At 35.5% G+C, this 23664-nt stretch overlaps 1 protein-coding gene across 3 annotated transcripts in view; it reads left to right on the forward strand.

Annotated features, from left to right (window-relative positions):
* Cdh12 (cadherin 12) overlaps positions 1-23664 on the forward strand; it is a 1068420-nt gene that overhangs the window by 968534 nt on the left and 76222 nt on the right. For all 3 annotated transcript variants that reach the window (XM_029469980.1, XM_029469979.1, XM_021183292.2), the window contains one exon: positions 18363-18550. In XM_029469980.1, coding sequence (XP_029325840.1) covers positions 18363-18550 — 188 coding nt within the window. The remainder of the gene's footprint in view (positions 1-18362; positions 18551-23664) is intronic.

Consider the following 23664-nt stretch of genomic DNA (forward strand, 5'->3'; position numbering starts at 1 on the left):
AAATGCTTACACCATTGCATACACTAGCAAGATTTTGCTGAAAGGACCCAGATATAGCTGTCTCTTGTGAGACTATGCTGGGGCCTAGCAAACACAAAAGTGGATGCTCACAGTCAGCTATTGGATGGATCACAGGGCCCCCAATGGAGGAGCTAGAGAAAGTACCCAAGGAGCTGGGGGATCTGCAACCGTGGAGGTGGAACAATAATATGAACTAACCAGTACCCCGCTGAGCTCGTGTCTCTAGCTGCATATGAATCAGAAGTTGGCCTAGTCGGCCATCAGTGGAAAGGGAGGTCCATTAGTTGTGCAAACTTTATATGCTTCAGTATAGGGGAATGCCAGGGCCAAGAAGTGGGAGTGGGTGGGTGGGGAGTGGGAGGTGGAGCGTGTGGGGGACTTTTGTGGGGGACTTTTGGGATAGCATTGGAAATGTAAATGTAATAAATACCCAATTAAAAAAAAAAGAAAGAAAACCTCCTTCTTGAAATCTAGCATCTATGGCTCCAGGAAAACACTGACACTTATGAGAAGTTAGCAACTTGCAAAAGATCATTGGATATCTTTTAACCTCAAAGCATATTTTTTCCCAATTTAACATAAATTTGAAATAAAAACATTACTTTCTTTTGTCTGCCACTCTAGAACCTTATATATTAAAACACCTGAAAGGAAATCATGTTGCATGTGAATGCAATTACTCATTAGCTCAAAACTGGGAGGGCAGAATGCAACTATCAAGGGCTTCTTTGTGTTGGTCTTTGATAACTTTTTAAAGTGCAGTCTAAAATGATAGCACATAATTGTTTAGAATCATGAAAAGTATTCTCATATTTTGCATAAATAAAAGATATTCCTCCATTAATTCTGCATTTCTTTGTATTTGAGGGCATTATAATGTTGCTTCATTTGGAAGTTCAGCTCTCAGAAGAAAAAAAAAACATGATATATTTGAAAACAAGGAGCAATTTATTTTGATACTAATGATCTGATAGCCGGGATATTTCCCACACAAACCAATTAAGCAGCAAACATGACAAAAAACACTAACTGAAACAACACGAATTTATACATTAACATCAAGAAAGATGCAATTCAGATATGTGCATATCTTAAAGAGTTCCTCACAACTAATGATAATTGTTTTTGACTGCTGGAAAATTATGTTAAAAAAATAACTTGCTTAGATGAACTTTAAATGACTTTTTTTTTCATTGCTAAAATGAGGAAAAGATAATGCTTTACTTATAAGTATGATATTGTGGGTCATTGTATGCTTGCATGCATACATGGTATTATAAAGAATCCATTTCTTTCTGGTTTATTGTACAAAAATGAGATTAAAAAATAACTAGTGTGCACCTACATCCTGCACTGATTGTTTATTAATTTTGTTTTTCAAAATTTGATCAACTGTGCTCTAGGGTAATGAGCGACTTAGTTAAAAGGCTGAGGGCTATGGTGCTGACTAGGGAGTTACTGAATGTCATGAACTCTGCAGCATGACGTGCATGATTCATTATTTTTGACTTTTAACAATGGCACAGAATTTCTGCCATTTCAGGGAAAAATAACAAAATACTAAATAGTCTTTGAATGCTTTATAATATTAAAGAATGCTTAAAGAGCCTTTAACTATTCATCAAAAATATTCTGGAATAGAAATTTACCTTTAGTGTCTCAAAATAACCTCCAGGTAACTTAGGGAGATGTCGAAGAGCAAATTAGCAATGGTAACTCAGAAATGTGGTTACTATATGATAAAGCAATCTGTTTGGTGGCATCAAAAGTAAAAGTACATTCTTTTCTAAATTGTTCTCCCTTACAGTTATGCTTTTTGTATTTTCTACAGCCAAAGATATCTTTATGGGAGCTCTCTCAATAACCTGCAAACATATATATTGGTTTCCATTACTTTAATACCAATGAAAATAACTAGATAACAAAAATTATATATTTTATGAACCAAAACCCAGGTACTATATGAATACATATTATTTTAATTTAAAACAAGAGAAATAGTCAAGTGTCTTGATATATCATGAGGTACTAGGAAGAATCAAACTCATGTGTGTCTGTATATGCTGTTTGTTCAGTTGTTTTTGAGATAAAAATTTTATTATTTAACCCAGGATAGTTTAAAACTCATGTTTTTCATTTGTCATTCATTCTAGTTACACACTTGAGCAATTCATTTTCACAGGAGGAAATTCCCTTGCCCCACTTCCACTACTTTCTCAAATTTCTTTTAACCACCATTGGGCTTTCCTCCACTTCTCTTTGTTTTGATTTTTAATATTACTGAAGTCATGTTTTAAAATTTAAATTAATGGATTAGGAACTTTTGGATGGAAAAAGAAAACACAAAGGGTTACTTTTCATTCACATACAAGAAACAATATAATGTGTTACAAAAGAGAATTGGATATGTATGCTATATGTTAGGTTTTTTTATAGTAAAAATGATATGCTGTGATTGTTCCTGTTTAGGGAGTTTCATTCAAAGATGTTCACATATTGTCTCTCTAGTGTATAACAATCACATTAGTAGCTATATTATATTCCTCAAAACTTCATATTTTATATACATGTTTAGGTGTATATATGATATATGTGATATATATGCTTTATCATATAGCAACCATATTTCTCTCTGTGTACATATGTATATAAACATATATGTGTACATTTTGCTGAAAAAATATGAATTAAACTATATATCACTGCACGTCTCGAACAAAATTACAGTATAAATCAAATAAATAGATGCATCTATGAGGTATAATTTAATTCAAAAAGTAAAACTACACTTGAAGTCATCATTGTCATGAATAATAAACAATAATTATATTTCAAAAGATAGTAGAAAAAATATTTGTAGAGAAATCAGAAATTGAGAGGAAATTTTTTGCTGTGAAACAGAAGAATTTAAATTATTGAGCAAGAAAATATATTCCAAGGACATAGATGGGTATTTTAAAAACTTTCAATGCATGCCAAGCATAGCATATTTAGGGGCCAGCTTGCTGTATATTTGAGCATATGGCCACAGAAAAAAGTGCTTACAAAATGCCACAGTGATGAAATATAGATATTCATTCATCTATTGATGGGTGTGCTTTCACTGGAAGGTGAACACACATCAACACATTAGAACAATGATTTTTATAATATAGTGCATTTTGAAGGAGAAGAGAATGTCAGAGAATCTCTGTGCAATTGTCTGCCTTATATGAGTAAAAACAAAGACAAGAGATACGCTAGTTGCATAGCAAAAGGCATTGGAATCTTTTGGATCCAATGTGTACGTAACAAGAAAACTACAGAATCTATCATAGTAATAAAATGATATTTTTCTGTTAATGCAATGTGTTCAAGAAGACATGAATAAGACATGTTAAAAACATCAAGTTTTCAAAAGACATAATAGAGTCTAAGAAGCATTTCCTCAGAATGTAGACCATTAAACATTTCCTTTTTACAAGAAGAAGGAGAAGAAGAAAGAGAAGAAGAAGAAGAAGAAGAAGAAGAAGAAGAAGAAGAAGAAGAAGAAGAAGAAGAAGAAGAAGAAGAAGAAGAAGAAGAAGAAGAATTTCTAAGCAGCACATAGAAACTGATAATGAGGTCCAAGGGATATAGAAAACTAATCAGATTAATGACAATATACTTCAATTAAGTTTTGTTAACTAAGAAGGAATAGTGAAAAGATAAGAGTAATAAATACAAATGTCTGAAATTTTGATGTATAATTTTGTAACAATACTGACATCTTCAAATCAAGAATAAATTCATCCGTATTCATCATTTACTTAATATATTTTATAATTCTATATTTATTTTGTATTTATAATTGGCTAAAGAGATAAAGTAAATGAGGAAATTTGATCATAAGTTTCATTTAGTAAAATGAAGATAACAGATGCGATTTCTGTTTTGGACAATATAAAAAAATAAAATTTTAATCTGTCCTCTCAAACTGTTACTATATAATGAGAGTGATTGTTAAATTAATATGAAATGTGGAAAATTGCAATAAAATGTTATGCACATTATATAAATGCACAAGAGCATCTACTGGTACATAGAGCAAAGACTAGTAGATTGTGAAATCAAAGATTCAGTACCAGTTGTCGATAATTATTCTAAGACATAGTCATAAGGAACAAATAAATTCCCAAATATTGAGACAAGGTAGAAACATAAAGTGATATGTATCAATTCTATGTATAGAATGATGGGCAACCTAGCAGTGCAAAGACCAAAAGAAAAAATGAAAATATCTCTAAGTAATCACTAAATTAACAATGGGGGATGTCCATATTATATCAATAGCAGAAGAAGTTATTTAAGGTATGAACTAAAAAACTGGGAAGACTAGTGGAATGTTCCAAAAAATGTATGTAAGGGTAGAAATTTAAAAGTGAGCATTCACATTTGCAGACCAGTAAATAGGGGTTATTAAGTAATTCGTTTGGGGTAAAATGTAACTGAAATATAATATGGAAAGAAAACATTAAATTTTCTGTCTTTTTTTATTATCCCCGTAATGTCACAAAAGGCAATTTGTGAGATACTAAATCTTTGATAAAATAAATATACCCCAAAATGTAGTCTTTGCTTTCTTAGCAAATTGTTTAATTATGTTCTATTTGTTAATACTTTATAAGAAAACCCTTGTTATATTAATATATGCTTGCTATAATATTATTGCATATTCATGAGAATCATCAGCATGCCCTACTTTTTAGCTGAGAAGGAGATAGCATGGATAAAGCAAATAAATGAAATGTTTACATATTTAATGGAGACTTTAGGGGAATATTAAATACAATTTGTATAATTGATGAACAATGGAAAGTTATTGATGCATTGGATATGCTATGAGCCCTCGCCAAGGTCTCCATCATGTTTAGTGCTTTGTAACAGGAATGGATGTTACAAATCATATATATTAAATATGCATAGTTGGTAGAACCAGAATCCTGTTGGCAGTCATTAAGTGATGTAAGCGAGCTATTCTCTATAAGTCTTTGGAATTAGTGTATTTGATATTTCCAATGCTATTTTGTTATAGGTGTCATAGTAAAACTACTGTTATCAAAAATATTGATATGATTTTAATGTTTTTTCATTTACCATAAAAATAAATTTAAAATTGTTAATTATTTGTATTTAATGCTGGGATACAACTAAGAAGGAAAAAGAAAAGAAAAAAAAAAAGAAATTCAACACATTTCCCTCTTTTCTTGGATACAGAAAATCAAATCAATTTTCAGTAAAGCCCTATTCTTTTTAGAATCAAGTAGTGTTTTATAAAATTTTACCAAAGATAGTTTACTTGAACTTGCTCAAGGATATAAAAGAGAGCGAGCATAGAACAAACAAGACCCTTACATTGGATTTTTTACACTGCAGTGGTGCTAAACTCATTTTTTATTGAGTCACTCATGTTTTATGAGAGTTTATACCTCTGTCAAATATTTGATTAATTTACAAAAAGTAGGTTCAAGTGCTGTGGGTAAAATAAGACTTAATTCAGAAGTGGATCAAACATGCCCCTTCTCTGCTTCCTTCCCTCATGCCTCTCACCACACCTGGATTGCTTAATTTGTATAGACTGGCACTTGACCCAACTCAGTCATCAAAACCAATTGTGCACATCTCCTAGATCTATGTTCAAATACATCACAAAGTCAGCTTTCAAAAATACATGGCTGGAATCCTTTCATGACAGAAATGGATGGACAGTTAAAATTACTGCCTATGCCTGCTCCTCCTGCCTTCTCCAGTACGGTTGTTAAGCATTTACTAGGACCTGAATAACAGTGAATTATTATAGCACTGTCTGTCTCACAGTCATAATATGAGGGTAAAATTAACTAACAATAATACAATGCTTAAGTATCACACAGAAAATGGGCAGAGCTACACAATTGATTGCTATAAGCATATAATCTATTTCGTCAGTAGCTAGTATTTTAAAAGTATCTTCCTTCATGTTGACACACATCGTTTGTATAAGAGGTTCCTATATTCCTTTCTAAGTTATCTCTATGGTAGAATACAAAAAATGAAAAATTGCCCTGTTAGTGACATAATTGAGCTGTCCTCTATTTTCATTGAATTGTGGCAAAGACATGTCCACTGAAGAAGAGAAAACTAATAAGGAAATCAAGTTAGCAGACTGCATCAGTAACACATAGAAGTTGGCACTGTTTAATCCCCAGTAGTAATGTCTCTGGGACCCTCTGGAAAGCAGTAGATTGATTTGAGCTGTTCTGGAAGAAGGACTACAGGTATTTCAACTGGAAAAATATTACTAATACTCAATGAGACAGTCAGGTATCAGGAGAGGAATTTGGGAAAGGCAGGGGTGGGGGAGCCTGTAGAGAGTTTTTGAGCTGTGTCTAAATGTGTCTAGATTGAGATAGTGAGGGATATCCAGGGATGTTATTTAAAAAGGATAATGATTTATAAATATAAATCTCAAAGATGCATATATGGTAGAGTTAATGTATAAAAAATATTAAGAATAAAGTTCAAAATTAAGGGAATGCACTAAATTACTTAAGAAGAGGACAATTTAAATGCAATCTGAGTCAATGATATGATAGTCAAGTTGTTCATGGTTTATTTGAATGATTCCTGCAGGCTGAAAACAGTTAGACTAAAATAACTTTTTACTTATTACTGTGATGTTGACTTTTTTCTAATCATCCCACATGGTACAAATACATCATGGATCATTTAGTAAATTATTTATTCTAACTTAATTACTTTATTTGTTTACATTTCAATAATTGATACCCTTCCTCATCTCCCCTTCATGAACTGCCCACCACATTCCCCTCTCCTTTGTATCTAAGAGGATACTACCCCACCCACCACCCATTCTTGCCTCACTGCTCTAGCATTCCCTTCTCTGGGGCATCAAGCCTCCATCAAGCTAACTTGACAGAGCACCTCCCCTCCTACTGACACTATCTAGATAAGGCAGTCCTCTGCTACATATGTAACCAGAACCATGGACTAGCTCATGTATACTCTTTGGTTGGTTTTATATTCCCTAGAAGCTCTGAGGGATCCAGTTAGTTGATACTGTTGTTCTTCCTATGGGGTTGTAATCCCCTTCAGCTCCTTCAGTCTTTCCCCTAACTTTTCCAATAGGATCCTCAGGCTCAGTCGAATTGTTGGCTATGTGTATCTGTCTTAGTCAGGTGCTGGCAGAACCTCTCATAGGCTCTTATAGCCTGGTAACCATACCAGGCTCTTGTTTCCAAGCACATCTTGGCAATAGCAACAGTGTCTGGGGTGGGTGTCTGCAGATCACAAGGTGGGGTGGTCTCTGGATGGCCTTTCTTTCAGTCTCTTCTCCATTTTGCCCTTGCTTTTCCTTTAGACAGGAACAATTCTGGGATAAAAATTTTGAGATGGGTAGGTGACCCCATCCCTCAACTGGAAGACATATTCTATACTGGAGATGATCTCCTCAGGTTTTACCTCCCTGATTTTGGGCATTTCAGCCAAATTCATCCCCACTGGGTGCTGGGAACCAATCCTTGGCATCTGGGACTTTCTAGTGGTTCCCTCAGTTCCTGATCCCCCATGGCTACATATTTATATTCATTCTCCTGACTCTCTGGATTTCTCTCTTATCTCTTTCAATACCTGATTCTGTAATCCCCTTTCCTGCCCCTTCCCTCTCTGTAACGAGGGTCACAAGGGAAATGCAATAACTAGGGACACAGGAGCTCCCCTCAACCAGAGAGAGCACCCATTACCTCCCATAAGGCCTGATCTAACACAGCTCATAGAGTTACACCTTTCTACAAGAAGGTACAGCCTCTAGTCAGAGACAGCAAGGCCAGTTAACACCAGAGATAATCAGGTGACAAGGGGCAAACAGAAGAGCAGAAGCAACAGAAATCAATGCCACTTTGCACCAACACAACCAAGTTCTCCCACCACAGCAAGCCCTAGATACCATAAGATGCCTGAAAAACAAGATTCTGATCTACAATCCCATATCATTAAGATGATAGAGGACTTTAAGAAAGACATAAATAACTCCCTTAAAGAAACATGAGAGAACACAAGTAAATAGGTAGAAGCCCTTAAAGAGAAAACACATAAATCCCTCAATGAAATACAGGAAAACACAATCAGGTGAAGGAATTGAACAAAATGGTCCCAGAACTAAAACTGGAAATAGAAACAATAAAGAAATCACAAATGGAGGCAATGCTGGAGATGGAAAACCTAGGAAAGAGATCAGGAGATGTAGATGTAAGCATCACCAACAGAATACAAGATATATAAGAGAGAATCTCCGGCATCAAAGATACCACAGACGATATTAACACAACAGTCAAAGAAAACACAAAATGCAAAAAGCTCCTAACCCCAAATGATCAGAAAATCTAGGACACCATGAAAAGACCAAACCTAGGGATTATAGGCATAGAAAGAGCAAAGATTCCCAACTCAAAGGAGAAGTAAATATCTTCAACAAAATTATAGAAAACTTCCCTAACCTACAGAGAAAGATGCCCATAAACATACAAGAAACCTATAGAACACCAAATATATTAGACAGGAAATGAAAATCCTCCTGTCACATAATAATCAAAATACTAAATATGATGAACAAAGGAAGAATATTAAAAGCAGTTAAGTAAAAAGACCAAGTAAAATATAAAAATGGAACTATCAGAATTACACTAGACTATTCAACAGAGACTCTTTTAAGAAAATGTCATCTAGACCCTAAGAAAACCCAAATTCCAGCCTAGGCTACTATATCCAGCAAGAAAAATTTAAAGATTATCTTTCTAAATCCAGCCCTACTGAGAATAATGCATGGAAAGTTCAAGCACAAGTAGAGATATTACACCTAAGAAAAAGCAAGAAGTTAATCACCTCACAACCAACCCAAAAGAAGAGAATCAAATGTAACATCACCTCTAACAACAAAAGTAATAACAACCAACAATCACTGGTCTTTAATATTCCTCAACATCAATGGTCTCAATTACACAATAAAAAGAAAGAGGATTATAGACAGGATAAGTAAGCAGAATCCAGCATTTTGCTGCATACAGAAAACACACCTCAGTTACAAAGACAAATACTACCTTAGAAAAAGGCTGGAAAAAATTTTCCAAGCAAATGGTCCCAAGAAACAAGCTGGAGTAGCCATTCTCATATCCTATAAAATAGACTTTCAACCAAAAGTTATCAAATGAGATGAGGAGGACACATCTTATTCATTAAAGGAAAAATCCAGCAAGATGAACTCTCAATCCTGAACATCTAGGCCCCAAATCCAAGGTCACTCACATTTGTAAAAGAAACATTAATAAAGCTCAAAACATACACTGAACCTCGCACAATAATAGTGGGAGACTTCAACACTCCACTCTCATTGATGAACAGGTCATGGAAACCGATACTAAACACAGACACAGTGAAACTAATAGAGGTTATGAATCAAATGGATTTAACAGATATCTACAGAACATTTCATCCTAAAAGAAAGGAATATACCTTCTTCTACATATGCAGCTAGAGACATGAGCTCTGGGGTACTGCTTAGGTTATATTGTTGTTCCACCTATAGGGTTGCAGACCCCTTCAGCTCCTTGGGTGCTTTCTCTAGCTTCTCCATTGGGGGCCCTGTGTTCCGTCTTATAGATGACTGTGAGCATCCACTTCTGTATTTGCCAGGCACGGGCATAGCCTCATACAAGACAGCTATGCCAGAGTCCCTTCAGCAAAACCTTGCTGGCATATGCAATAGTGTCTGGGTTTGGTGGCTGATTATGGGATGGATCTCTGGGTGGGGTAGTCTCTAGATAGTCCATCCTTTCATCTTAACTCCAAACATTGTCTCTGTAACTCCTTTCATGGGTATTTTGTTCCCTATTTTAAGGAGGAATGAAGTCACTGGGAAGAGAGGCCTCTTGGTATTGCAAACTTTATATGCCCCAAAATAGGGGAATTCTAGGGCCAAGAAGTGGTAGTGGGTGGGTAGGGGAGCAGGGCAGGGGGAGTGTATAGGGAATTTTTGGGATAGTATTTGAAATGTATATAAAGAAAATATCTAATAAAAATATTATTTAAAATACCTCTTCTCAGCATCTTATGCACATTCTCCAGTATTGACCCTATAAGCAGACACAAAACAACCATCAACAGATAAAAGAGGATTGAAATATTCCCATGCATTCTATCAGATCACCATGGACTAAGGCTGGTCTTCAATAACCACAAAAACAACAGAAGTCCCACATACTCATCTATACTGGCTAGTTTTGTGTCAACTTGACACAAGCTGGAGTTATCACAGAGTAAGGAGCTTCAGTTGGGGAAATGCCTGCATGAGATCCAGCTGTGGAGCATTTTCTCAATTAGTGATCAATGAGGAGAGGTCCCTGGCAGGTGGAACCATCTCTTGGCTGGTAGTTTTGGGTTCTATAAGAGAGCAGCCTGAGCAAGTCAGGGAAAGCAAGCCAGTAACATCCCTCCATGGCCTATGCATCAGTTCCTGCTTCCTGCTCTACTTGAATTTCAGTCCTGACTTCCTTTGGCGATGAACAGCAGTTTGGAAGTATATACCGAATAAACCCTTTCCTCCTCAACTTGCTTCTTGGTCATGATGTTTGTGCAGGAATAGTAATCCTGACTAAGACACTCATCTAAAGTGAACAAATCCCTACTCAGCATTTATTTACTCTTAAAGAAATTAACAAGGAAGGGATGTTTAAGTCTAGAGAAAGCATAGCTAAAGATTATCAGAGATGTTTCAGACATGTGCTTCCAATGTGGTAGAAGGGAAAGTACAAGTAATGATTCTGACTAGCAGATAATGGACAACTTGAATTCATTTTAAAAAAAATACAACAGTATGTTTAAACAGAAAGGTGTGTATGGATAAGTAACAGTAAGAATATGAACGGAATTCTATTGTAAAGACAAAGAAATGTATAAGAACCGGAATCGTATTTAGGAGATGGGAAATAGTTTATGATTCTCAACATGATCACATATGAGTATCTTGAGTCTTTGTGTCACAACCTGAAAGGAGAAGAATTCTAAGATAAGTCTGCTAACATATTAAAGTGTTTATAAATTTCTGGTATTTAATGACTAGAAACAGAATTGATGATCATCGCAACTGGTTTTTGAATAAAAGTGCACAAAACAATAAAAATATTATGATAAATCAAATTGGATAGCTCAATGATATTATAGTGAGATGTGTATTTTGTGGCCAGATGAAATTTCAGAAATTATAATAAAATGCCAGATTGTGTTTATAACTTGGAGCCATCAGTCAAACCTAGTATTGTATGGTTATTAAAATACTATTTTATATAGTGTTGGGTGGAGGAAAAGTTTTGTCCAGAGTAATTCTTTGGAGAGAGTGAAGCAGCATTTTCAACTTAGAAAGGAAGTGGGTAATTGCCTTTCCCTCACTAGGTTTGGTAGGCAGAGCTTTCTGCTGGCCCAGAGCTAATAATATTATCCAACATATTAGTTTCTAGACAATGATGGGGGTTTTCTGAAACATTATCTGCCTAGTGGTTAGGAAAGTTAAAATGTCCTGGGAAAGGAAAGAGAGAGGAAGGAAAATATTTTACTAGGAAAATTAATTAGATGACAACAGGAAATTAAAGAATATGTCTACAGAAGGCAAATAAAACTGGAGTCATGTTACAATATGCCAGAGAGATCTTCCTGGAATGAGACCTGGGTGTGAGTGTACCACCGAGGTGTTTAGATGTTGAGGACATTGTACTTTTAGCATGGAGGAAAAGCAATGGTGTTAAGGCTGGGGGTGGGGACACTGTCAGGAGCCACCCATGCCAATAGGGACGAGGCTGTAGAGAATGCAAGCGGTACAATCAGTCCTGTGCTTTTTGCTGTCACACATGAGAGTCGAAACACTCCTGGCAAAAGAATGGTAACAAAATGTTTGACAGAAAAAAAGATTGCCAAGTTTTCCCAGCTTAATTTCCCACCTGCTGCTGGTCCTGGTTGGCTTGTGGATGTGAAGGGAAGGTTTAATTCTAATACAGATTCTGTATTAATTAATAAGATGTAAAGGACATTTCTAATTAATAAAAGTAGAGTGGGTATTAGAGATGATTACAACTAAGTTATAGTCGGTTATGTTAGGGATCATGTTTAATTTCAGCATTGATTTTATCCATGGTAAAACAAAGCTTAGAATCCCTGAGAAAACCCTGAAAGGGTGACAGAACATGAAAGAAAGATATGATTCACTATATGCCTGCTGTTGTAAGTATGATCACTAACATGCTATAATCTGAAGTGTTGGGAAGTCGAAACTAGGATATTGTATGTTTTCCTTTGAACTCTGTTCAAGCTCACTAGCTCATAAAGTCATAAAATTAATGAGGGGAAATGTGTTGAAATAGCATTAGCTTAGAATAGAATAATTTATTCTAATAGTTTAGAATAGAAGTCTGTAAGAATTGATAACTGGTTATCGTTGTAAATCTATGTATTTTCAAGCCATATTGATAGTATATTTAATATTATCATTCATATTATATAGTAAATATAAGGGTATCTCTCTACAGTTTTTCTCTGCTGTCAACCATTTCTTCCTTTCTGGAAACTCATAATTATAATGGTTAGCTTTCAGCTGGGCAGTGGTAGTGCATGCCTTTAATCCCAGTACTTGAGAGGCAGAGGCAGGTGGATTTCTGAGTTCGAGGCCAGCCTGGTCTACAAAGTGAGTTCCAGGACAGCCAGGGCTACACAGAGAAACCCTGTCTTGAAAAAAAAAAAAAGGTTAGCTTTGGTCAAATTACCATGGTATGTCAAATTACCAGGGCATGGCAAAAGATGTAGTTTTCTGAATAACATAATATTGAAATGAAAGCCCTGTAGTTTAGTTGGGAATCAAAGGAACATAAAGAAGTCCGTGGAGTTACTAGTATATAGGAGGCCTTCTAATATCAGGCTTGACAGCTCACAACACATGTGGGGCAGGGATCTGTGATCATATCCCCTTGTCATCTGGCTTATTTTGGAATGTGTTCCATTAGATGATCATATAGGACCAATGCTACAACGACTCAGCTCACATTGTCAGTATACATGATATAAAAATTGAATTGCAATATCAACCGTCCTTAGAACATCCATGTCATTTTAGTTCCATGGAATGAGAATGCTTAATTATGCATGCTATGAGGTCATAAGTGCCACCAGTATGTATTTATGTATAGCAATAAAGAAATCAGATAATTCTCCATAAATATTTTATGTTAGGTAAAACTTTTCATAACTCTCCCAACAATTTCATAGTTCCACATCTCCATAGGTGTTTCCTAGAGCTTGCAGACATATTGCCTAAATAATAACAAAAAGGCAGAGAACCAAAGCCATTTTATCTTTATATACAATTAGATAGTATGTCTCTGGGACAATGGAGGGTTATCAACGGAGCAATGTCTAAATTCAATCACTTAATGAAATGTTCATTAGCTATGTATCACCTAATATCATACTCAAATACAATTACCATGTTTTTAATATCTGAAAATTAATTGTTTTGTCAATATTAAGTTAAATATTTTAAGCTTTGCCAACACTCAAGTATTTACATTTTATTTTATTTTTATTTGCTTCAATTTAGTTTAATTTTAATCACTGGAGACTAAAAACAATGCCTTTTCTGTTCTAGACGAGCACTTCCTTTAGTCCCAGACAAATAATTCTCTCTCTTAGTATTTTCCTATGATTTATATTGTCCTGGAAGGCTTCAAATCTTTGGTATAAGGATAGTTGAATTCTAAGTACAGTTGAATTTTGAAATGCTATTTTTTTTATAAACATGCTATTTTTGGAAAGAATACGTTGATTATTAAACTAATCATTTTGCCAAAAGTTATTATGGTATTCTATAATTCATCTATTCAGTTTTTTTTTCTAAAAGTTTTATAAACCAAGTACTTATGCAATTACCAGCATTATAATTTGATTTAATTATGTAGGAATATACTTCAACATATATATCATTTCCTTCGTTTATATGTGATAGTTTTCTTGAAGAAGATAATGAAAGAAAGCTATAGGTTTGTCCATAGAGTCTTATGTCTCCCCTCCCAAACAGAATCAGTTGTAATAATACACACAATCAAACTATAATTTTTCAGATGGCATAGTCACTGAAAGAATGTGAATTAACTATAGCTAGCAGCTATGTGTATTGCAGTGGAAATAACAGAGCATTGTCTGTAAGAAATTACAGAATCAATCACTGGAATTCCACATAATCTTCATACCATTTTCTCTGTTTCTCAGGGAAATGATGATGCTGTTAATCATAATGTGTATACCTGATAAAAATGTACATATGTATTTTTTGACTTGGAAAAAAACCCTCCTGTCCCTGCTTTCATTTCTTAGCCTGGGTTGTACAGGTAGGGCCATTCAGTTGCTTCCTACACATCAAAATAAGGTGACTTGGAATGATGGCCGTGTAATTATGCTGTATGTCATGCTGATCTAGCTTTGGCACAGTGGTACATTGCTTCAGAGTTTTAAATTAATCGAAATGACCTCAGCTTTATTGCGGTTGAGATTCTAGCAATGATAAAATGCCAAGTCATTGGAAATAAACGGATGAAGCCTAAACAACTTGACATGACAAATGTACACGCTCACTGACTTCTTTCATGTTCAATAAAGTTTAACATCACATGCAGTATTTTTTTTTTGTAATATACTTGTCTTAATGAACATACATGCATCCTAACTCAATAAAAGTATATGCCTGATATGGAAAGATCAGAAACGCCACTGTCCTGTGATGTTGTGTTTTATAGACACTAAAAGCTCAGTGAAGGAACATGGAACACACTAGCCACTGCTTTACATCAATTATTTCTTAATTCTGAAGCGTGCCACTGAGGGCATAGTATGAAGTCAATCACTGATGAAAAGTGAAACTATTCCAATTCATCACAAATTTTCCCACTGCCACAAGATAATAATTGGATTTTGGACATCCCAATGTGAACAATCTTCAGAAAGAACTGCTCTGACAACATAGCTTATATTGATAGAGTGCTGCAAAGAATAGCTGTCTTCATGTTTGCTGCTATTGGCCTCATAAAATGGTACTCTATAAACCAGAAAATTCGTATCTCAGCATATTGCCTTATAAAAGAAGCCATTTCATCAATCGTCTGAATTTCCTGATGGCCTTTAGACTACCTTTCCAAATTTAAAATGTCCGCATCCCACACATATTGAAATGCCTCAATTATGACAATTCACCTTCGTTAACTATCATCGCTTACATACGACTTCAGACTGTCATGTCGCTGTATAGTTACTTCCAAAAAAATGATTTTAGCTTTTCTAATTTGAAGCTACTCTCCATGTGTGGATGGTAAAGTATATGCAGGAATACTCCATGGCCTTTGAATTATAGTCCCCTATCTTCAAAGTCTCATCAGGACATTGCCCTGCCCTCCAGCAGACACACTCCCACTGTGCCCTCCCTGTTAGGCACTGTCTCTAATGAAATCCAGTACATGCCATGGCTCCTCATTGCTCTCAGATTGACTGTCAGCCATTCACTCAGTGCATTTAGCAATAATTCTCTATATCTGAACAGCAGAGGATTTATAGTGGGTTGTTCAGCGGAGACCTTCATTTCTTTGTCTTATGGGGGAATTCTCAAGAATGTTGCCAATATTCCTGATAGGCCAGGCAGTCACAGTCCATCTGTTCATCCTTCAGTTCAAAGGATTTCGTGTGTCTTCAGATTATTCATCTAAATTACAATTATTCAGACAGGGACATGATTTCAATCATGGACTAATTAACATTCATATTTGATATTAAAAATAAAATGAGGAAAATTAGCCCATACTCTGAGCTTTATATTTTGCCCTGTGTTTTGTCTCTGAGAAGTTTAGTATACCTTAAATACCTATGGTTTTATACTTCTTGACATACTGATGGAAAATTCAAGTAACTTGTACTTTCTGATATCTCAAGTATTGCTGAGTAGAACTTTGTTGTAACATATGAGTTAAGATAGATTTTTTTTTCCACTATAGGTTCTAACAGGAACCTTGACAAATGACTGAGGTGCCTGTTTAATATAGCAACCTGTTGCTGGCCAGCTCTTCCAGGATCAGTTAAATCTGTGGAACTTTCAGCATTTCTTATCCCACCTCCTAAACTAAACCCCTCCAACTCAGGGAAATGGCTTCTTTTCCTTCTTCCCTTCCCTTCCTTTCCCTTCCCTTCCCTTTTTCCCTTTCCGTTCCTTCTGTACCATTGTAAATTTAGCCCTTTTTGACTATTAGCCTCTTGGTCCTCTGTTCCTCTCTTGGTATACTTAAAACCTTATTACAACCCTTTTCTCTTTCTTTCTAGCTACCCAGCTCTCCTCTAATGGCTGGGCTCACTCTAGACCCTTCCAGATGTCTAAGATGAACCATTGTCTTCAATCATACCTACTTACAGACATGTCCTCATTTTCTTTCAGAAAGTAGTTGACAAAGCCTGGTAGCCCTCCTTTCCCCTCTTTTGGCTACAGAATGTTGGCTGTACTTGAATATCGGCTTTTATCCTGAAGGGAAAATAGCCCAACTTGTCAACCGTCCTTTAATTGTTTCATTTTGCCTACTTGCTTTAATTTACACTCCCTTAATAGTGTGGGGCTGGAGAGATGGCTCAGTGGTTAAGAACAGTTATGGCTGCTCTTTCAGAGGTCCTGAGTTCAGTTCCCAACCACATGGTGGTTCACAAGCATCTGTAATGGGATCCAATGCCCCCTTCTGGCATGTCTGAAGACAACGACTATATATTCCAATGTTTAACAATTAATAAATCTTCATAATAAATAAATCTTTAAAAAGTTTTGTGTAATTTGAGAGACAAATAATAATGTATGACATAGTGGCATATTTTACATTGGGAGGATGTCTAAACATATAAAACTAAATATATATTCTATTGTAGAAATGTTTACTGTGCAAAACATTTTAAAAAGGCAAAGTGTAGATATCCTAGGCTAGAAATTAGCACGTTTTGAAGCTCAAGGAATTTGTATTTCCTAAAATATAAGGAACTAGGAAGCAAAAGGAAGTGAAATTTTGCATGTTCATTCATACTTCCTAATGTATAATTTATAAAATGAAGGCCATCATACAATAAGCATGCGGATTATGTCCCTAGCATTGAGTTCACTGATGCAAATAGAAACTCCAAATGAAATCTGTGACAGTAAGGGTTTCATTCATGGATAAGATCTGTTCAACGTCTATTAATGTAGTTTGAAATTGGAATGCCAGTAACAAAATAAGGATTTGACTACTCTGTTTCATTTTATCTTTCCATTCTTGTACTTTTGTTACTGTCACTTGAATAGAAAAAAGACTAGAATACTAATATGAGCTTAGAGGCAATGCACAGAACTTCAGTAAAATATATATTATGTGACATACTACTATTGTATATGACATATAGGTGATATTATTTGAAAATCCAAAATTTTTAATTTGCCAAAATTATATTTATAATACAATTTTTGTAGTCATACATTTTGTAGGTTTTACATTATTTTACTTATCAATTTTGCAGTAATATTAGTGCTCCACCTGGTGGTAGAAATAATAATTTTCCTCTGTTGTTAATATTAAAAGTAATAGGGTATTAAATTGATATATTGATTTCAATAATATATAAAAGAATTTTTAGGGTGTCAAGTTAGTACATATTAAAACCCCTTCAAGTCTCATATTGTATTGTGTATTTAACATGACCATGAATTAGAATATTGAGACTATATATAGTTAAAACTATTTTTGATTGAATTTATTATTCTTGAAAAGACAAACTTAACTCATTAAAAGTATCAAAATATAAGTTTTATAATGGACACTCCAGTGAGAAATTTATATATGTAGTCATGTATTTATGTTTTTTATAAGTTTTGCATCCTATATTATTTCATTGGTATTGATTTCTCTGTGATATTGATTAGGAATGCTTGTAAGATCATATTTAATATTTAATCCACTTAAATAGAATTGGCATATGAATTTTTCTTAAAGTAATTGTGATTGATTATGCTGTATTTCTCCTTTTGCTCAGTTAAAGTTCTCCATCAGGACATTCTGAAGTGAATTGTGAGGCAATTCCATATAATCACAATCAATAAACTGTCAATAAATTGCCTTTCATTTTATATTACAAAGTTCTAAGTTTGACTTGCTTTTTATATCTATATTTTAAAGCAGGGTGGTTTTTTTCTATATGCTTCACTGATTCTTCTGCTTTATAAATTATGTATCTCTTATCAGGCATCTTCCATCTGAAAGTTCCCGAGTCTTCCCCTGTTGGCTCAGCTATTGGAAGAATAAGAGCAGTAGATCCTGATTTTGGAAAAAATGCAGAAATTGAATACAACATTGTCCCAGGAGATGGGGGAAATTTGTTTGACATTGTCACAGATGAGGATACACAAGAAGGAATCATCAAATTGAAAAAGGTACATAGACTAATTTTTGGACAGTTGGCAAATTAAAAAAAAAAGCAGAGACAGTGATAGCTACCTTTCTCATCAAATAGCAATAATTTAATTGTGAACTCACACAATGTATTTCTATGTGTATACTGTACACCTTCAACACAACATAAAGGCTTCTTAGTTTGCCAAATGACATTATAAATTTCTTCATAATGTTAAGGTTACATTTTAAATGAGGTGTAGAGGCAATTGATTACACTAATGTGGTTGAAATGATTAAATTTGTGGTTACTTAGAAAATATTAATATGTAATTCACATTTTAGGTAAGAGCTGATGTCATTTTAAAAGAATACTAACTCGGACACATAAGATGTAACGTAGCAAAGTCATTGAATGCTAGAAGCAGAGTTTAATTTGCTATTCTAGTCAAAGCTTGATGGAGAATAATGCTGAAGAAGTGAGGAAAGTTAAGACTTGACTTAAGAGTTTTCACTAAGGACAAGGAACTATGTCTGGAATTGGGCAAGCAGTGATGTGTGCTGTATTTTGACCAGGAATATGGCTTCATTCTTCCCATATTCAAAGAATTTGCATTAAGGTGAATATTAATAAAAGATTTAGTATAATAAGAAAGTTATAAGGGAATCTATAAGTAGGAAAGTTTAAGAAGTAGAAGTTAGAACGATAAATAAGTAAGAAGAGAAGATGGGGTGTTGGTCGTGCTCTTGACTGTGGATATTTTCTGACCAGATGCTTCAGGGGTTCTGTTTTGACTAGCTTGCACAGATGGATTTAGCCTGTAATTGTAATCCAAATAAACTCTTTTGCTAACATATTTTCTGTCATGACATTTCATCAGAATCATGGAAACCTATGAAAAAGTAACTATGTTATAGGAGCATAATTAAGAAAGAAATTAGTACAAAGTAGAATTTTGGTTATGGTAACCCAAAATATAAAGAGTTTAATATGTAAAAAGAAATAGTGGGAAGAATTGTGAAAACTTTGGAACTTTAGCCTAGGGCAGCCATTGTATGCCTAAAGCAGGGTTTAAATGGCTGTTCTAGGCAAAGCTTGAAAAGGGATGCCTAGGGAATTCCAGACAGTTACACCATGGTTTATGAGCTTTCAGAAAGGAGGATGAGCTATATCTGGAATTGGGCAAGAGGTGATCTGTGGTAGTTTGTCTAGGAATCTGGCTTTGCTGTGTCTTGTTCTAAGAATATGAGGGAATATGAATGTAAAGATTAAGGACTTATGGGTTTTGAGGATGCAAAGGTGTGAAAACAAGCTTAAAGTTTGGGGAAGGAGAGTGAAGCCAACAAAATATTTGTAGCTGTTAAGGAGATTAGCATATGGAAATCAGTTTGGCTGTTCCTCAGAAAATTGGACATAGTATTATCTAAGGATCCACCTATACCACTCCTGGGCATATACCCAGAAGATGCTCCAATATGTATTAAGGACACATGCTCCACTGTGTTCATAGCAGCCTTATTTATAATAGCCCGAAGCTGGAATGAACCCAGCTGTCCTTCAACAGAGGAATGGATACAGATAATGTATATTTACACAATGGAATACTACTCAACTATTAAAAACAACTTCATAAAATTCTTAGGCAAGTGGATGGAATTAGAAAATATCATCCTGAGTAAAGTAACACAATCACAAAAGAACACATATTGTATGCACTCACTGATAAGTGGATATTTGCCCTAAAGCTCTGTATCTTAATCAGGGTTTCTATTCCTGCACAAACATCATTACCAAGCAGCAATTTGGGGAGGAAAGGGTTTATTTGGCTTACACTTCCATACTGTTGTTCATCACCAAGGAAGTCAGGAGTGGAACTCTAGAAGGTCAGGAAGCCTATGCAGAGGCCATGGAGGGATGTTCTTTACTGGCTTGCCTCCAATGGCTTGCTCAGCCTGCTGTCTTACAGAACCCAAGACTATCAGCCCAGGGATGGTCCCACCCACAAAATCAACCAACTAGAACCCCCAGAGCTCACAGGGCTAAGACACCAACCAAGGAGTACAGATGGAGGGCCCCATGGCTCCACCCACTCATGTAGCAGAGGATAGCCTTGTAAGGCATCAATGGGAGGAGAGACCCTTGGTCCTGTGTGGCCCAATGGATGTCCCAGTGTAGGGGAATTTGAGGGCATGGAGACTGGAGTGGGTGGGAGGGTGGGTAGGGTAACATGCTCATAGAAGCAGGGGGTTAGGACATGGGATAGGGAGTTTCAGGGAGTGCGAAACCAGGAAAGGGTATAGTATTTGAAATGTAAATAAAGAAAATAAAAAAGAAAAAGAAGATTTTTTTAAAGGGAGATTAGCATCATTAAAGAGAAATCTGGTGGTCTGCACTGGGCATTAGTCATATGCTTCATGTCAGCACTCAAAAGCTAATGCAGGGCCTGGGATACATCTTGATCTGACAAGATAACTTGAAAACATAATCCACGTGGGACTTGTTTTGAACACAAAGAAACACGTTTACGGTGTTATAGAGAACAGATGAGGCTATGCACTGTGGCTAAATTGGAATCCCTATAGAAAGGCACTGTTTGTTTGTTTTGCTTTTATTTCTATTCTGGTGATGAAATTCTGTGATCAAATGCAAATTGGGTAGGAAAGAGTTTATTTTGCTTTCACTTCAACATAACTGCTCATCATTGGAAGAGGGGATGGCGCCTCTCCCAATGGCCTTAGCCCTTCCACTTTAATTAAGATGTCTTAGAGCTGGACCTTAGAACATCATTTTCATAGTTGAAGTTTCCTGTTTCAGATAACTCTAGTTTGTGTCATGTTGACATAAATCTAGCTAGCACAGGCACTTCAGAAGTTATTGAAATCAGCTGTAAAGATGAAGTCTAAACTGTAGTTGAAACAGCAGAATAGGAAATGCCAGTACTTTCGGTGATCTACCATGCAGAGTTGCAGGCATGGAGTGGAACAAGCTGTTTGTGCTTCGGGTGTAAGAGTGGAAGTACCGATGGTACAGGCTAAGCCTTTGAAACCTAGGAAATTACATTACAGGCTCCAGTTAAAGGACATGTAGATTCAAGATCTGATGTTTTTCCACGTGGATTTTTATTTCAGTTTGGGATAATTATTTATTACAGTTGTCCAGTTCTTCCAATTTGAAATACAATGATCATTCTGTGCTATAATAAGTTGCAAGTATGTGATTGTTTTATTTTATTTCATAGTGGCTTATAATGAAGAGATGTTGAAACACTATACAAATTTTTTTATTCAAAGTAAACTTATTTGCCTATAATATATTTTGGTCATACCCTCCCCTCCTATCTCCTTCCAAATTTCTTCTAAACTGCCCACATATCCAAGTCCACATATTCTTTATCTTTTTTAGAAAAGAGGCAAACAAAAAGAATGCATAAAATGATAACAAAATGAACATATGAAGAAATAATAACAAAAAGCAACAAAGAAAGAGCAGGACAAGTACACACATGTCCACAGAGAAACATGCACACTGATACACAGAAACATACACCCATACACAAATGTACACCTCCCTACACACAGACCGAACCATACACCCCCATTCATATACACACACTTCCAACACCAAAAATCTCCCACACAAAACACCTAAAATGCAAAAGTGGAAACCATATTATATGTGTAAAAGTCCAGTAAGATTATATATATATATATATATATATATATATATATATATATAATCAAAACTGTATGAGACAATCCATAAGTACCATACAATTTACTTTTTGTTGACTAACTACTGATTGGCTTGGAGCTTTTCCTTAGGTTTGATCCAGTGAGACTCCATTGGAAAACTAATTTTTTTCCTTTCCAAATGGTTGTTAATTGAAAATAAATTCTTCCGTGGGGTTGGGAATGCACATCTCCTATGCCAGCTCAGCACTGGGGCCCTGTCTGGTTTGGATCTTTACAGGTTATGTGCATGCTGTCATAATGTCTGTGATTTCACAAGTGTGTTAGATCTCTTATTTCTGCAGATACTCTTTCCTTGGTCACACTCATTCCCTCTAGCACTTATAGCCTATTTCCTTCCCTTCCATGTCATTCCCTGATCCATGAACAGAGGGATTAGCTAAATATATCCCACTTCGTACCAAGTATTACAAGATCTCTGACTCTGTTCATTCTCTGTTCGTGGGTATGTGTATTAGTTCCTATCTACTTCAGAAGGAAGCTTCTCTATTGATAGATGAGTGAGATACTGATCCAAGGGTATAGTAGGATATTGCTTAGAGTCATTTTATTGTTGTATTCCTTTAGAACCATAGGCTATCTAGTCTCATGTTCTTGGAAAATGGAGCAGTGTCAAGTAAAGGTTCTATCACATGGAGTATGACTTAATCCCAAACAAATAGTTATTGGATATCCCATAGTATCTGTTCCGTTCTGGCACTAACATATCATGGAGGCAGTTTAGCATTACAGATTGAAGGGTTTGTAGCAGGATTGACATTAACATTTCTGAAGGGTTTGAAGCAATTTGGCATTTACATTTCTTGTTTAGTAACATGTAATTTTCAGGATTATGAAGTGTGATAATTTTTTTATGACGAAGGGACTTTTAAAGTTTTGCTTCCTTTTATTTGATATAATAAGAGTACTAAGGTTATGGTTTAAAGCACAATCTTGAATGACATGACAAAGCAAGTAGTCATGTTGATTTTTTTATTAATTAGGTATTTTCTTCATTTACATTTCCAATGCTACCCCATAAGTCCTCCATATCCTTCCCCCACTTCCCCCCACTCCCACTTCTTGGCCCTGGCGTTCCCCTATACTTAGGCATATAAAGTTTGCAAGACCAATGGACATCTCTTTCCACTGATGGCCAACTAGGTCATCTTCTGGTACTTATGCAGCCAGAGACATGAACTCTGGGGGTTCTGGTTAGTTCATATTGTTGTTCCACCTATAGGGTTGCAGATGCCTTTAGCTCCTAGGGTACTTTCTCTAGCTCCTCCACTGGGGGCCCTGTGATCCATCTAATAGCTGACTGTGAGCATCCACTTCTGTGTTTGCTAGACCCCAGCATATCCACGCAAGAGACAGCTATATCAGGGTCCTTTCAGCAACATCTTGCTAGTGTGTGCAATGGTGT

Source organism: Mus caroli, chromosome 15 (assembly GCF_900094665.2).
Source record: "Mus caroli chromosome 15, CAROLI_EIJ_v1.1, whole genome shotgun sequence".
Taxonomy (NCBI): domain Eukaryota; kingdom Metazoa; phylum Chordata; class Mammalia; order Rodentia; family Muridae; genus Mus; species Mus caroli.